This window comes from Leuresthes tenuis, unplaced genomic scaffold (genome assembly GCF_036924035.1).
Source record: "Leuresthes tenuis unplaced genomic scaffold, fLeuTen1.0.hap1 SCAF_9, whole genome shotgun sequence".
Classification (NCBI taxonomy): Eukaryota; Metazoa; Chordata; class Actinopteri; order Atheriniformes; family Atherinopsidae; genus Leuresthes; species Leuresthes tenuis.
In genome coordinates this window covers 21,221,064-21,237,535 of record NW_027325363.1, presented here as the reverse complement: position 1 = coordinate 21,237,535, position 16,472 = coordinate 21,221,064, and the positions used below count along the sequence as shown (strand labels likewise).

Here is a 16,472-nt window from a genome sequence, read left to right as displayed (position 1 = left end):
TAAATGTTTCCCTTTTTTTCCCTCACAGCACTTCTTCACCTCATTTGGAGCCAGGGACAGGACCTACATGATGATGTTCAGACTGTGGCAGAATGCGCTGCTAGACAAAGTAAGCAAAGCTGATCTGTGACTGTATCCTTTTGTTTTATGTTCAAGAAACTGATTTTTTGCTTTGCTGACCGACATTCTTTGCTTCTCGCATATTTTGCTGTGAGATAAATCTCATTCCTTGTTTACTTTGCCTGTGCCTTCTGCAGCCGTTGTGCCCTAAAGAACTGTGGCACTTTGTTCATCAGTGCTATGGCAATGAGCTCGGCCTTACCAGTGACGACGAGGACTACGTTCCCCCTGATGACGACTTCAACACCATGGGGTGAGGCTGCTTGCACTGCTGCATCAGTTACTAATTACAAACATTTTCAGCCAATTATCTAATTACCCTAATTGTGAAATGATATGTCAGCCCACTAACAAATAATACTCACATGATCAATCACTTACAATCATAAACCCTCCAGTAGTCATAGGTAATCCATTTAGATCCACAGTTGCACACAGCATCACACAATTTCAAGGGTTTCTTTTAATCTTCTTGGTTTACCAGATGGGTTAGATATTGGCAAGCAACTGGAAAAGTCTGCAAAAATTAAATTCAGTCTTGAGTTTTTCAGAGATCACTTTTGTGATTTATGTTTTTATAAAACTGCCAAAAGTAGCTAAGAAATGTGGTTTAAATCAGTTTGGTCTACCGCACATTCTTGGGTTTACTACTGTGTGTGATCTGAGAACAGATCAGTGAGCTTCCCCAACTGAAGTGGAGACCCTTTCACTTGTTTCCCAAACATTTAGAATTAGTGTTGAACATCATTTTCATATCCAATGAAAAGTGTTAAACAAAATGCCTCTTGATGTAACTGGATAGACTTAGAGTTCTGTCCAAAGGTTTCAAGCCATTCCTCATTCATTTGTGTTTTGCGTCTCAGGTGCTAGACATTCTTGTAATCTTTTAAAGTCGTCAAGAGCAACAGTTCTGCAGGCTTTCTGGAGGACTTTCTGAGTTTTTACTGAGTTTCAGTCCATTCATGTAATTGACCATTTTCAGAGAAGAGTGTTTTTTTCTGTTAAACCTTTCAACAGTAACATTCAGGCCTAAAAAGGCACCCAAACTGAGAGAGGGAACTAGTGTTGTGTCTACACATAACTGACAACTTAGGAAACAGATCAGACTACTTGACAAAGGACCTGGGAGATGCATCTGGACCTTTAGTTGATCCATTGACTATTGGCCAAAGCCTCATCAGAAATGGTCTCCATGGAAGGGTGGCTGTACAAGAACTGGACTCAAAATCAGTAAAGATGGAGTGAAGGAGGACAGGAAAAGAAGTTAACAAAAACAGCGATGCCAAGATTGGACTTGAACACAAGTCTCCTACTTGGGAACCAGGCAGTGTGCGAATTATACCGCAGCTTTCAGGGGGGGGCTCACTCACATGGGGGGGTTTGCGCATCCCTCAGAGAGAGGACTTACTCAAAACACATCCATTATTACAAGCCTGCCTGTAGCCTATGCCTATTTATAAGCACATGGGCAGGTGGAGTCACCGCCATCAGCGGCCTCTGAGCTGCCATTGACCCCATCTCTAGCCTCTGTCCTGTATGCCGGTCACCCGGGCCCGGGTGTCGGAGGGCTTTCACAGGCAGCAGGTTTCCCCGCAGGTGCAGCAGTGGTGTCGGTTGCTCTCAAGATAGCATCATCAGCCGAAGAACTTGCCTCTTGCTGCTCCTCAGAGTCATTCGTCTTGTATTTCTTAGTAAACCCAAAATGTGCAAGTAGATTTGCCTTTATTCGTAGTAGATTCGCCTGTTATTTTAGACATGATGAATTTATTATTTAGCACTGAAATTGAGCGTTTTTTTTCCTTGTTTATATTTAAAGATTAAGTAATGTTCGGTTTAAGACACAGCGCCCCCACGCTTCAATGGTGAGGACAAGAATTGCATGCTGGCCGGCATCTTTATTAAATTGAAATAGCGATAATTACCCTCATGCACAAATCGTACATTAAAAATAGCCTAATTTTACACATGATCCATGATTATGACAGTACAAAAATAACAAAAAACAAAAAGGAAATACATGGGGAAAAAAACAGCATTTTGCCTATATTTTAGAGACCTCCAAAATTTCACAAATCATGTTTTCAGGGGAGCTCATGTCTCATTAAGGGGGGCTGAGACCCCCCTGGCTCCCCGTAGTTCACACCCTGGAACCAGGTCTCCACTTTCCTGTCAAGGTTTACATTTAGTGCAGTAGAGGAATATTCAGTATATTGAAAACTGTTTCAAAGGACTCTTGATGAAGCATTTGTATTGTACAAGTTGAAAATGAGAATGTGTTGAATAAACAACAGCTGAACCAGCTGAAAGCTGGCTGGTAAACAGGAGCAGGATCAAGAGCTAATAAAAGCGTAGCTCTTGTCTGGTTCCTAGGCTACTACAGAATTGTTTAAAAAAGTGCGAATGAAATCTAAAAAGCGACCACCTTGCACTTGGATTGAGCATCTTTTATGTGTATCTCGATACATGTCAAACAATGCTCATCTACCATATAAGTCGAGGAGGCCAAATCGTGTTTTGAAAAAGTCTGAAAACACTAACACTTAACATACTTTAGGTGTAAGAAGAAGCTCATTCAAAAGTACACTTCTCCTCTATCACTGTTGTCTGCCACCCACAGGTTCAGTGAAGAGATTCCAAATGAGGAAAATGAGATCAACAATGACAACTTGACAAAAAACAGTGCAGAGGCCAAGCCTGATGGGAGCCCTCCTCTGCTGCATAAGAAGGTTGTTCCAAACAGCACCATCACAAGCCCTGGCAACCATGACACACCCATCACAGTAAGTTCCAGCACCAACACTCACAGTATTTAGAGGCAGCTCTGCCAAGTTTAATTAAACACTTTACCGGGTCAGAATAACTTCTGGGAAAATGTGCTTGACAAGATTTAACAATGTGGACAATCGATTCCTGTGTCACTGCTTTCCCTCAGTTTGAACTCCCAGCAGAGGAATTTGCAGACTGCCTCCCAGATGGTGAGCTGTTGGCTTTGCCTCTGGTGTTGGAGGAGAAGAACGAGACCAGCGGGCCTGGTGGTCCTGTCCCTTCACCATCACTGGACTTTAACGACAACGAAGACATCCCCACTGAGCTCAGTGACTCCTCAGAAACCCATGATGAGGGTAACTGCACCGTATAGACTGAACTGGGACTGATTTCCTGATCATAACAGGATTAAATAGAGAAATGGGTGAGGATCATGTCTTATTTTCTGTTTTTTTTGCAATGTAGGTGAGGTACAGGCCTTCCACGAGGATCTGAACGGCAGGCAGCATATCAACGAGGTGTACAAGTTCAGTGTGGACAAACTCTATGACATCCTCTTCACAGAGTCTCAGTTTATGAGTGACTTCATGGAGCAGAGGCGATTCTCAGGTCAGTGCGCCCTACATTGTTGCCAGTGATCCATTTATTTTTCTGTCTGACCTCCAGGGCAATGGTGCATATAAAAAAAATCGATTTTTCCGTGCAGATGTGGTTTACCACCCATGGAAGAAAGAGGAGGCTGGGAATCAGACCAGAGAAATCATGTACACCATCTCTCTCTCCAATCCCCTGGCACCTAAAACAGCCACTGTCACAGAGACACAGGTGAAGTCAGCTCAAGCAAACCAGATACAGTTCTTTCTGTTTAAGCTTTGCTTTTCTAAACAATTAAACCACATTCTGCTGATTTTATAGACTCTGTACAAAGCCAGTCAGGAGAGTGAGTGTTACATAATTGATGCTGAGGTCATCACACACGATGTGCCCTACCACGATTATTTCTACACTCTCAACCGCTACATGCTCACACGGGTGGCCAAGAATAAGTGTCGATTACGGTGAGTGAGACTAGGTGAAGTTTTATTTAGACATGTCTTAGTTTGAAATCTTCTGTCCATTTTGCATTTGTGTTTTACCTCTTTATATCCAGCAGCATTTTCTACTTGAAACGCCTTCATGTTGTATGAATACATTTCCGTCTCTCAGGGTATCAACAGAGCTGCGCTACAGGAAACAGCCGTGGGGGCTGGTGAAAGGCTTCATAGAGAAAAACTTCTGGAGTGGGCTTGAAGAGAACTTCCGGCATCTTGGTAAACTTCTGCTTTTGTTTATCCATTTGTATTGGTCACCAGTCGTCCCAAACTGTTGCAACACTTTAAGTCCCCCTCTGCTAATAATCAAGCTTTTAACCTTAACGTGTCCATAAGATGTGTTTTTTGTGTCACAAGACATGTCATAAGCAACAGCCATCAGTGTTATGGCTTGGAATTTGTGCTATTGATCTGCAAAACACCCCCTCCAGGGTCAGAAAGGTGAGGTCAGACAGCCCTTGTGTTTCACGTAGGAGGAACCAATCGTGGCTACTTGCTGCTAATGTTTTGGTAACTGCCACCTAGCAGCAGTGCATTTCTAATATAGTTGAAAGCCGTACAAGTTGAATACATGATCGTTCAGATACGTCCATGTGCCAATGACCTTGTAATATTTAGCTTTCACTCCTTGATAGACGCTCTGTGGTACGAAGAACAGGCTGCAGCCTTTAATAGTCAAAGTAAACATCTGCTGTCAGGCAGAGGCCCAAGTCATCATATTCATAGATCCCAACGGATTGAGGAAGAAGGTGTAGACTAGGTGTAGTTTTAGGGGTTTAATAACTTGTAGGTGAGACTTTCTTATGTGATTTGACCACTGTAGCACCTGAGAGGACCCCATTAAACCAGGTTTAGGAAAGCTGTGTACCACTCTGTGACTTAAATGAATAAAAGCAAAATGAGAAAAGCAGTGCATCACAATTCATTTGTACAATCTAAAACAGAAAGTAGCTGTACTCTCCAAACATGCAACTGAATGAGAATGTTGTGGGAGTTCAAGCCTGTCCTAGTCTCCTGACAGTCACAGAGGCCTCTTTACACAACTATCAACAAAGTCGATGAAGATTTGAACTAAACTACAAGTAACTGCCAACAAGTGATTGCAGAGAGGCACCAAGACAATTATACACGAATGAGATTACAAAACAAGACAAGCAGCACAGAGTATGGCTGCCAACGTTAAATCCCAGCTGATACGTTTGCTGCACTTTTTAAACACCACATGCAGTTAATTGCTGGATAGCTTGATCGCTTGGAGTTGGACTGGACACCAGAGTCGTAAAGGTGAAAGACGAGCAGAGACCAACTGCAGGCACCAGTTCTGAATGAGGGCTTTCACATAGTAAAAGAAGCAGAGTCAAAAGGGGTTATTCACAGCAGACTGACATGCACAGCCACTAGTGGTTGTAAGCCTTTCCTTTTTTTCTCAGCCACTTGTTTTAAAGCGCATGTTCAAAGAGAATGATTATCAGTTTGGATAAATGTCTGTCTGCCTTTGCTGTGTATTGTTGTTATATAAATAAAACTATTAGAGTATTAGTAAGATTAAAATGAAAATTGTTCTCTTATCGCTAAATGTAAAAAAAAACAAACACGTACAATAATTTCCTACAGTCAAACAGTTTGTTTTCAGTCCAGCTCTGCCTTTCAGTGAGGTGTGATACAGATCTGTGACCAAACTTTTCCCCACCATCAGAACTCGAGTTGTCCAAGCTGGAGGAAATACTGACAGAAGCACACCAGCTGTCCCCAAAGGCCAAGGTGGTTAAGAACTCCACGGTCAGGCGGAAGAAGAGGCCGCTTCCACACATGCGCAGCCAACATCTGGACGAGGCCCTCAGCCCTGTTACCACGCCGACGGATGAGGAAGTAATTCAGAGGATCAAACAAGTGGCCGGCTCCACGCAAACCAGACACCAGAGTCCAGAACACCATCACCTGCCCGGGGGCCTGGCTCTGTACAGCGTCTCCAAACTGCTGCTCATCATCAGCTTTGTGTACGCAACATACACACACAAACACGTGCACGCATTAATTCATGTGGAGGTTACCACATACAGAGTCTGTTCTTTGGGGCATAAATACAAATACGACTCTCCATACGACACACAAGCACACACACATGCTTATCTGTCAGAGTTACTTGTTGCATAATTTCATTTATTTTTTTGTTCTTTTAAAAGATCTCATCATTTTTCTCTGGAGTTTAACTCCTCTCTCCTCTTCTTTCATTGCTATCGCTAGGATCTGTCTCAGGTATATATGTTTTGTGATTAGCCAGTAGTGCCACATATGCATATGTTTCTAAAATATATCCATCGCATCATTTATGTGCCACGTGCTTCAAATGAGTTACTGAAATCTAAACCAAAAGCGTCATGCGTTGACTTTACTTCTCTCCTGCCTTCCTTCAGCCTGGTCCTGCTGGTGTTCCTCAACATGATGCTTTTCTACAAGCTGTGGATGCTGGAGTACTCTGCACAGTCCTTAACAACCTGGCAAAGTCTTCGGCTTCAAGAGAGGTACACAGGCACAGATTCACATTCTACATGTTCTTGTTAATTAACAGCTCTACAAAATCCTTTTTATTGCAATTCAAGATGATTAAAGGGCTTCAGAGGTACTTGAAGGTACAAAAACTTAATCCCCAAAGAGATGGAAGGGAACAGAGTTCTGTTGCAGTTACTGGCAGCAAAGGCTGTCTGCACAGTTGCACACATGCACTCACACCCTCTCTCAGACATACAGACTAAACTATATCCATATGGGCATTCACGTGACAGGAAAACACTGAGTTTCTAAAATTACCTCTGAATAGCTCTGGGCTTACTGAAACAATTTACCAAACTGTTTATTGGCAGTCCCTTCGAATGGAAATCATGCTCCAGTGGCTTCACCCTGATGTTGACTGTGTGTGTGTGTGTGTGTGTGTGTGTGTGTACTTCTCAGTAAACTGCCTCAGACGCAGATGGAGTGGGCCCAGCTCCTGGAGGCGCAGCAGCGTTATCATGACGCCGAGCTGCAGAAGTGGAGAGAAATTATCAAGTCGTCAGTTGTGCTGCTGGACCAGGTACTCAGACACAAAAGAAGGTTTTGGTTAACACCATGAGAATTTTACTGTCTGAATTCAATCAGTGTACTATTTGTTCATTCTATTTTCCAGTTAAAATGAAAACTGAAAAAATATCAAACACATTAATCGACTTTTGTAATGCAACCTGGAAGTTATCTCTGCTCCGTTTACGTTGAGTTGGCTATGTGTCCAAAGCTGTTTTGAACTTATTTGATCATAATGATAAATACATATACACAATGCAATGTCCCCTAAGTGTGTAATACCTCCCTTCTCTTTAACATGAGTTGAGTCTACTACTTAACTTTGGTATTTCCCATTATCTAACCTTTCAGTGCAATTTCTAAGACATCCACAAGGGCAGAGGAATGTAAGCGAAATCGGAGGCTTAGTGAGGTTTGTTGAGCTCAAAGTCAAAGTTGTCGCTGTCACAAATTTGGCTCTATTTTATCAGCTAATTACCGTGGTAACTAATGCTAAACTCATTGCTAACTGCTAAAAAACTTGCTCTGGAGCAGCTTCGTCCTTTCACGGATTCCCAATAATAGCCCAGACAGCAAAATCAGACTGAAACAACATTTTCAACAGAGTTAGGCAGAACTAGTAAATCTATGCTGATGTCTGGCCTTATAAACACAGTGAAACTGAATGATTGATGTTGAATAAAAGGATTCATCATGTATCTGACGTAAAATCAATAATTTACCCATCATCTTAAAAGTCAGTCTTTAAAGTTGATCAAATGTATATACAAATACAAGGACATCTTTTCTGCGTTTAATCTGTGAACTGCTTAGTAACCTGAACTGAAAATCAGCGCTTTGGATCAGATTTGTCCCGACAAATCTGGCAAGTCTGCTCTATATAGCACGTCATGTTTCCTACTTTATTTTAAAGGAACAAATAAATTCCTTTTCCAGCACGCGCGGCTAGCTGCGTGTATTGCGGCCATATTGAGAGCACTTCCCTTGATATCAGCTTCAGCAACGTTATACCGCCACCTACTGGTCTTAAATACAACCAACAACCTATAATTAAACGGCTTCTGTTGGACCGAACAAAGTTTGAAATATCAGTTATTCTGTTGAGATCCTATTTAAACTATGAAATTTGTTTCACTTTGATTTGGTTTAAGACCTATATGATTCCTGCGTTAAGCTTTTTATGAGACAGTATCAGAGTTAAATGCCCTTCCTGAGTATTAAGTTAAAGTTTAAACGCTTTTTGTAGCCCGATACAAGCAGCAGGCAGTATTGACTCACTACTTTGTACAACTTACAGTTTTTGTCAGCTGACCTTTGTATTTCGTGTAAGAAGCGTGAAATGACACATAAAACACCTGAAGAGAAGTCTGGTTCGTGAGGGACGAGCAGAACCAGCGTCATAGTATCTGTTGTCTCTGAATAGTTGTTCAGGTTGTGTCCAGCTGGGAACCAAGACAACAGGATGTCTTGAACTTGCGTCGTAATACACCTCTCCGGACCATGCCTGTCTCCCCCGTAACCAGGGCAACAGTGATGATGGAGGGCAGGCAACTGCATTCCTCCACATCCTTAAACTCTGTTTTAATTTTATTTGCCACTTAGAATAGTCTGTCATGTTTGATCAGTCATTTTGCAGTCTCAAAACAAAAAAAATCCCCTTTTGTTTGATTTTTTGTTGGCATCCAACTAAGTGATGAAGAAAAAAAATCGATAAAAATTCTATAAAAAATTACGATATTGCTGTGCAATTAAGAGAAATGCCACTAGAAAAATGCTAATCGTGCAAATTTAGAAATGAATAAAGGCTGGTCTTTTGTGCTCAAAATATAAAAACATTCTCATCGTCAGTTGTTAATGGTTCCCATGGCGATGCGACAAAAGCCTTTGTTTGTGCTACTGTAATAGCAAATATGCAACTTAATAAGATAAAAAGATTAAAAGAAACACCTTTGTGACACTGAATATTCTGACTTTATAGGCCTAACATCACTAACCCTTTGATCTTACTTAGTAAGCTTGCGCCTCATTGGTTAGTGCAGGCTTAATCCAACACATTTCAATTGAATTGAATTCCTCTTACAGCAAGACTCTGCTGCTGTAATGTGATGGAAGTCCAGCCAGATGTAAGCCGAGCTGACTAATCAAACAACCGTCTGCTTCTTTTTGGTGAAGAGAGGCTGGATAGGAGGCCTCTAATTATTTCTGAGAGGACGAGAATTCCTGTGCAGTTACTGCAGCTCTGACAATGACAAAAGATTTAGTTGAATAAGCACAGCTGTTACCTGGCTTGTTTTGAAGGGACCACTTTAGAATAAGTGTATAATGCATGTAAGGCGGTGGAATCAAACATTCTGCAGACCCTGTGCAAAGTAAAAAAAAAAAAAAGAAATAAGGCCTTGTGGTCAGATTGTGTTTTTAATAGATTTTCTCTATATGGAAGTTTTAATCATTCTGCAGAACAGTTCAATTTGAACAAAAACAAACTAAATAAATATTTGCCAGTTTATTTGTACAGTTTTCTCCACAAACTATGCTATCCTTAAATGAGAGGGCCAATGTTTCTTTCTTTTCCTTAACTTGAAGTCAGTCCTACAGTCTAGCAGACTAATTCACTTATAGGTTATACTTGTTTATACTGTACATGATCTACATGTGCTGTGCATTCTGACCAAAGATCTCCACTTTGGTCTTGTCTGTCCACAGGGCTTTGTTCCATAAGTCTTCTAGTTTTCAGAAATCAGCACATCATAGAAATCATGTGGAGTCCTTACTAGCTTCCTCAGATGAAGAAAAACATATGGCATGTTGCACTGTGCCAGTATTTTTTAACCAAAGACAGCCAAAATGTCGAAGCAGTTGAGTGAAAAAATAAGTACGCCCTTACCGCTTTTTTAGAAATAGAAAAGATAAGCAACAGAAGTTTTGTCATTTTGCTGCTCTGGAGCATTCAGGTGTGTGTTAATGCAATGCCAAGGAGGAAAGACATCAGCAGTTATCTTAGAGAAGCAATATCTGCTGCCCATCAATCTGGGAAGAGTTATAAAATCACTTCTGAAAAGTTTGGAGTCCATCATTCTACTATGGCAGAGAAAATTCACAAGAGGAAAACAATAAAGATAGTTGCCAGTCTTCCCAGGAGTGGACGTCCCAGCAAGTTCACTCCAAGGTCAGATTGGGAAATGCTCAGGGAAACTGCAAATACCCAAGAAATACATCTCAGACTCTACAGGCCTCAGTTAGCATGTTGAATATCTAAGTTCATGACAGTGCAATTAGAAAAAAGACTGAATAAGTAAGGTTTATTTGGAAGGGTTACCAGAAAAAAGTTCAGCTTTGTAAAGTTTCATCTGAATAAACCACAAGACTTCTGGAACAATGTCCTTTGACAGGTTTGGTCATATTGCCCAATGTCATGTTTGGGGAAAACCAAACACAACTACTATCAAGCATGGTGGCAGAGGGTTGCTTGATAGTAGTGGGTGATCTGGGCTTGTTTTGAGGCCACAGGATTGAGAAACCTTGCAGTCAACCAGGAACTCTTTGTATACCAAAGTATTCTCCAGTGAAATGTGAGGCCACATGTCTGACGGCTAAAGTTTGGCTAAAATAGGGTTATGCAATAGAACAATGATCCCAACACACAGCTGCAAATCTGACCCAGAATGGCTGTAAAATAAGAGAACCACAGTATTACAATTGTCTGGTCAAATGCCAGACCTTGGTCTGGTTGAAATAGTGTGTTGGGACCTTAAAAGAGCTGCATGTAAACAAATAACTGTAAACCCCAATGAACTGAAGAAAATTAGGAAAGAAGAGTAGGCCAAAATTCCTCCACAGTGATGTGAGAGACTGATAATGTCACAGAGAAAATGATGACGGGAGTTTTTGCTGCTGAAAGTAGTTCATTTTTCACATACTTCTCCAGCATTTGGGCTTAGTTTATTATTCAGAAATGATGACACAGTGTCATTTATTGTTCATCTGCAGTTGTATTTAGCTTATTTCAAAGACCTGGTAAGGACCAGATGATTTGGAGAGATTTTCTTGTTAAGAATGTCAAAAATAAACGTTTTTCTTCTGTTGCTTCTCTCCTTTAGATGAAAGACTCTTTGCTGAACCTCCAGCGAGGCATTGGTTTAAGGGACTACCCCTCTGAGACGGAGGAGAAGAGAAGTCGCTATCACTGACAAACCACAAGGCCATTGGGGCATGCTGTGCAATATAGGACCTGTTTTGTTTGCGAACCAGTATGCAGGCATCAGCAAGACAGAGAGAGGACAGAGGGGGAGGTGGGACCAACGGTGAACGGGTCCAAAGACAAAAAGAGTGGAACAGTAGTTTCCAGCACTGAGAAGTTAAACCCCCTTTCATAGGAGGGATCACGGACACACACAGGAACTGAGGTATCCCCAACATCACTGAGGCATTGGGGGGAGGTGCGAGACTCGCTCCTTCTCTCCACCTGTGGGATAACTGTTTCCTTCTACTCTCCTTATTTCCAAGTGCATCCTACTGTAAGGAGAGGGGCAGAGAGGTAGAAGGAGCTACTGCATGCATGTAGACAACCTAGCTCCCCTCAGTCAGTGTTAATGTGGTCCAGTTCCAGTCTATGTTTTCACTCTCTCGACTGTTCCAAACCAATCGTCCCCTAGAGGTCCTCGCTGTAGCGTCCCTTTAATAAGCCTCCGGGTGATCAGACGACAGTTCGGTTCCACAAAAGACAACAAGTATTGCAGCTGGGGATCAGCTTCACTGGTCAGGCCCTGGTTGGCTCGTTTGAACCTGGCCTGTACGGTTCCTGTCAGGGCTGGCTCCCTGTCAGACCGCCGTGTCGAAATGTTGAAAAGTAGAATCAGTGGACTGATAAGACCAGAGAGTCCGCCTTTTTAACCTGGGAAACAAATTGTCAAACATGATCACTTGGTCCGACCACAGTGTTACCTACCATGCATTATTTCTCACCGTTCTAAAGAAGTGGAATGTATTAACCTGGGTGGGGGGGGGTAAAGGCCGGATTGGATCGTGATTATTCATCTTTGAAACGGGGACTCTGCAGCCAGACCAGTAGGGAGACCTGTATTCTTACATGTTTTATTACTAAACTGTGATTATATCTCTTTCAAGATGTTTCAAATTGGAAAGAATTCTATTAATATATTTGAAATATATAAGAATATTTCATTATTTAATATATATATTTCAAAATATATAAACATGACCTATATTTATTGTTAATTTATGTACATACAGAAATTATCAGAGCTCTAGACAAGTTAAAGAATTTCTAACTAAAAGTGTTTTCTTCTTAGAAATGCATGCCAGATGTGTCTGTGACATGTCCAGTGTGCAAGTATGATTCTGCATTTGTGCGATTAGATTCGCGCATGGGGGTGTGTGTGTGGGCGCGTGTGTGCGTGTGTGTGTGTGTGTGTGTGTGCGTGTGGACAGTGTGTGCTGGGAAGTATGATATTTTTACCATTCCATACTTGTATGTTTCTTATTTGTCTCCTGTACATTTTTTTTTTTTTTGGGCTGCTGCAGCCAGACTGCCTTTTATTTTAAATGCTAATGCATTTGGATGCCGCCTTGCATTAGTCCCACCAGGGTACAGTTTACAGTCGAAGAGTTTTGCTCCAAAGTGATGTATCCAACATCTGAATGCAAACTTACAACTGCTACTTTTATATAGTGGTCAGCTGTAATTTTAGAAAAAAAAAATGAAATTTACAGGAAGACGGCAGATCATCAAAAGCGTCCCTGTTTGAGTGATTGAACTTGATTTCTCTCTTGCTAGTGGATACGTAACATTTTGGAGATGAACCCTTCATTCGCCCTCTATGAGCAGCTCTTCTGGTCACATCGCCACTACGGTGGCTGGATTACCCTTTGCTAGAAAGGAACCTTTTGATGTTTTGAGAAATGCACTCGTTTGCGTTTTTGCTGCATGCTGGATGAAAGGATTGATACCACTTAATAAGAAACTGGGGAAACGGAAAGTCTAGCAAGCCATCGAACTAAGCAAAAAGACTTGAAAAAAGAAGAATTGTTTTCTCAAAATATTAAAACAATCTCCTCAGCCCAGCTCAAACTTTCCCTTTCCCCACTTCAAACATCTGTCTTGGATGCAGTGGAAGCATGAGAATAAACTACACAACTAAATTGAACCAAAAGAAAGAAACTGAAATGTACCTTCACAGACTATCACGTTGTTTTTCAATGAAGTATTTATCATGTATGTCATGTACTATATATATTCTGGAGGAGGTGCAGTGTAGAGCATCTCCCAAGACCCCTTACAGCACTTCCAAAATGAGGAAAAAAAAAATACTTCATGTCGAAGAAAAGTGAAGCACTTTAAGGCCTTTTCAGGCAGCGGATGAAAGAAAGAATGGTTCAGTTTGGATGTGAATGCAGAGCCGAGGGAATACAGTGAATTTAGAACTTCCAAACTCATTCCAAACTGAGATGATTCCGAGACACATCTAAAAACAAAGCAGCTCTGAACCACAGTAAGACTGACCGGCACACTTTCATGTCCATTTTCAGGGGAGGGCAGGAACAAACGGTCTGTGTGAGGGAAAGATCTCTTTACTTTGTGCCTGCACAGCTCCTCACCGACTGAAATGAGAAGAGTGGGTTCAGGATTGGACCTCTGCTGTGTGTTTGACTGCCAGTGTATATTAGATTGGAAAAGGGCCCTCAGTATTGGTAACACGCAGAAACTTTAAGACCTGAATGTGAGAAGTTCAGTATGATCCTGATGACACTGACAGATGTCTGTGATGGTGCGGGAATGTCATATGATTGAAAATATGACTGAAATGCTTTAAGAATTTGTTTTCAAATGTATCGAAAAGAACATTTTGTCTTTTTCACACACTTGTACTTTTGTTTAAAATTACATTCTCAGCTTTTTCCGGGGAAATGTGATTGAGATGGTTTTACTGACAGTGACTTTTTGCTATTTGCGACATCACAACTCTCCAAAATTATGCAAATTTACTTAAGAACTATCTTCTCATTCGACTTGCACAAATCTAAGCTGCGATTTCTTGTTGTTCTTTTGCTTCTCTTGATGGTTTCCATCTTTTTTTCATTCCTAGCGCACCCTCACACGGTTAACCCGAGTCACACGATTGATTGTATGGTTGCTCTCGCTGCTCAGCTGTGGAACCGAGGCCACCCGACAGTTTCGGGTTTTGTCACTGACAACTAAGGGATCGTGTACGTCGTTGACTGTAGCCGTTGTCATTTACCTTGCTGCCACAGAGCCGGCGAGACTGCAGTGCCAACCATGCAACACAGTGCTAACTAACAGCCTTGTACAAACACACAATTAGGAGTCACTCACATCCTTCTGAGAACGACCGCTGATCAAACTCATAGCAAATGCTCTTCTCCGAGTGTGTCTTGAAAACATGTACTGGTGTAGTTCTGTTCAAGGAAAAAAAAAATTCTACTGTATGTTTTCTTCTTTTTTTTTTCTTTTTTTTTTTTTAGAAAATGTTTTAATCTCTAGACTTTTAGTGAAATTTATACACAAGATGAATATACTGTAAGTGTATGTTGTGTGTATCTGCAGTGCGCACACACACAAAAGAATCCAACCTGCGCTGCGCGCGGGTTTTTGACTTGCCGATGACCTTGCCTCATATCGAGACTGAAGAGAGAAATGGCTTTCTGGTTCATGTGAAGTAGAGACTGGAAGTATGAATAAAGAAAAAAAAATCTAAACAAACTCTGTTGACGTTTCCTTACTTTATCTCACATGTGCAGAAAATGAATTTCAGGAAATTTAAACGTGCACCACGAAGATTTTCACCTGCTGGAAGTACAGCTGTTTCTGTAGATGCCGTGTGTCTGACCTCAGGAGACTTCACACTGAGAGAGTTTTACAGAAGGATTGCACAACGCATCAATGTGAATAATTCATCAGATACTGCACTTTAAAGAAAAAATCTAATGCATAATTTATGTCATGTATTGACAGTATTGTTACTTTGGGAGCTGAAGGAGCTTTTCATAACCTTCTGCTGTCGGAGCAGTCTGCCCTCAGAAGTCTTATGTCTCCCTGTTGTTGCAATTTAGTGTTACATTAGTTACCTCTCAGCTGTCAATGCAATCTCTATTATGTTGAAACTCAGATGAAGGGGCAAGCACTGAAACAGCTGAAATGTGTGCATACAAAGTAAGGACTACCAATATACAGACATAGGCTAACACTTTGTTCATTGAAATGTATAAGTTTAAGTTCTCAAACTTTTGATCTTAGTACTCCAGACATTATTTTTGACAAATGTAATCCCAACATATTTTTTCACTAACATGACACAATCTGAGGATTAACGTGTCTTTTAACAATATTCAACTGACAGTACAGTCACCTTCTATTTCAATTAAAGCTGTGAGCTTTCCATGGAGTCTGTCAAAGGCAACGCAAACCTGGTATTATCGTGCACTGCGGCTGATCCCATTTCAAGTAGCTTCAATCAGCTGTCAGCTGAGCAACAAATAGGACAAAAGCAACACTACTTGTGTTTCTGCAAAATAACAAATACATTCAGTGACCTGAAGAATCTGATTATTCAGACGCTACCAGGTTTCAGATTCACAGTTTTTGCAGAACTATTCACAAACTTTTCAATAAGTTCACTTATGTAACGGATACGATATATTCCAAGAGCAAAAAAAAAAAAAAAACGATTTGGGGTCGACGGGACATGTGTGGAGCTTTGAGTGCTGCACTCACTGCTCCTTTGTTTAGTGTTGCTGCAGAAACCAACAGAAACCAGAAACTAGCAACAGGTTTTCTGTGAAATATTCACAAATCCTGTAAATCTGAATGCTGCTTTTTAAAGAACATACTTTTTCCTGAAGGCGCAGGAGCAAAAAAAACATCCTGGTGGAAACCCTGCTGCACATTTGGAGTCGCACCAAGTCAGTAGGTGAACCGTCACTGTGGCCCTGGACACTGTCCAGGCACCTGGAACTACAAGTGTTCCCCATCACCTCTGAATGTGGCCTGAGTGATTGAATCTGAGTGCACCCTCAAGTCTATCTAGGCTGCTCGCACTACTGTTTTCAGCCCTGTCCACTTGTGATCAGAACACCCGAGACACACGTCAGCACTGTCTGAACGAGGCCTTGGTTTCTTCATCAGTTTAACTGTGGTTGAAGCAGCAATTAAGCCCTCCCAAATGCTGTTCAAACACATTATTTTCCCCATTAAGTCATTTGACAAGGACCCACAAGTCTTCAATAGGATTTAAGTCAAGTGACAAATAGACTTGCAGTGAAGAACTTGGATGCAAGTGATGGTTCATTGTCCTGCATTAATATAAACTGATTCTCATGGCCATACAGACTGTTGCTGACTTTTTTCTGCATCACTGCCTGATTAAGTATCAGCTTGAAACTGTCAGATATCTCAGCACCCCT

At 41.3% G+C, this 16,472-nt stretch overlaps 1 protein-coding gene across 11 annotated transcripts in view; it reads left to right on the top strand.

Annotated features, from left to right (window-relative positions):
• Positions 1–14,756, top strand: part of gramd1bb (GRAM domain containing 1Bb) — a 126,325-nt gene extending 111,569 nt beyond the window's left edge. For all 11 annotated transcript variants that reach the window (XM_072392813.1, XM_072392815.1, XM_072392816.1 and 8 more), the window contains 12 exons: positions 29–109; positions 258–373; positions 2,738–2,900; positions 3,053–3,242; positions 3,352–3,495; positions 3,593–3,711; positions 3,802–3,944; positions 4,093–4,196; positions 5,674–5,974; positions 6,392–6,499; positions 6,927–7,047; positions 11,132–14,756. In XM_072392813.1, coding sequence (XP_072248914.1) covers positions 29–109; positions 258–373; positions 2,738–2,900; positions 3,053–3,242; positions 3,352–3,495; positions 3,593–3,711; positions 3,802–3,944; positions 4,093–4,196; positions 5,674–5,974; positions 6,392–6,499; positions 6,927–7,047; positions 11,132–11,221 — 1,680 coding nt within the window. In that variant the 3' untranslated portion in view covers positions 11,222–14,756. The remainder of the gene's footprint in view (positions 1–28; positions 110–257; positions 374–2,737; positions 2,901–3,052; positions 3,243–3,351; positions 3,496–3,592; positions 3,712–3,801; positions 3,945–4,092; positions 4,197–5,673; positions 5,975–6,391; positions 6,500–6,926; positions 7,048–11,131) is intronic.
• The last annotated feature ends 1,716 nt before the right edge of the window (positions 14,757–16,472 follow it).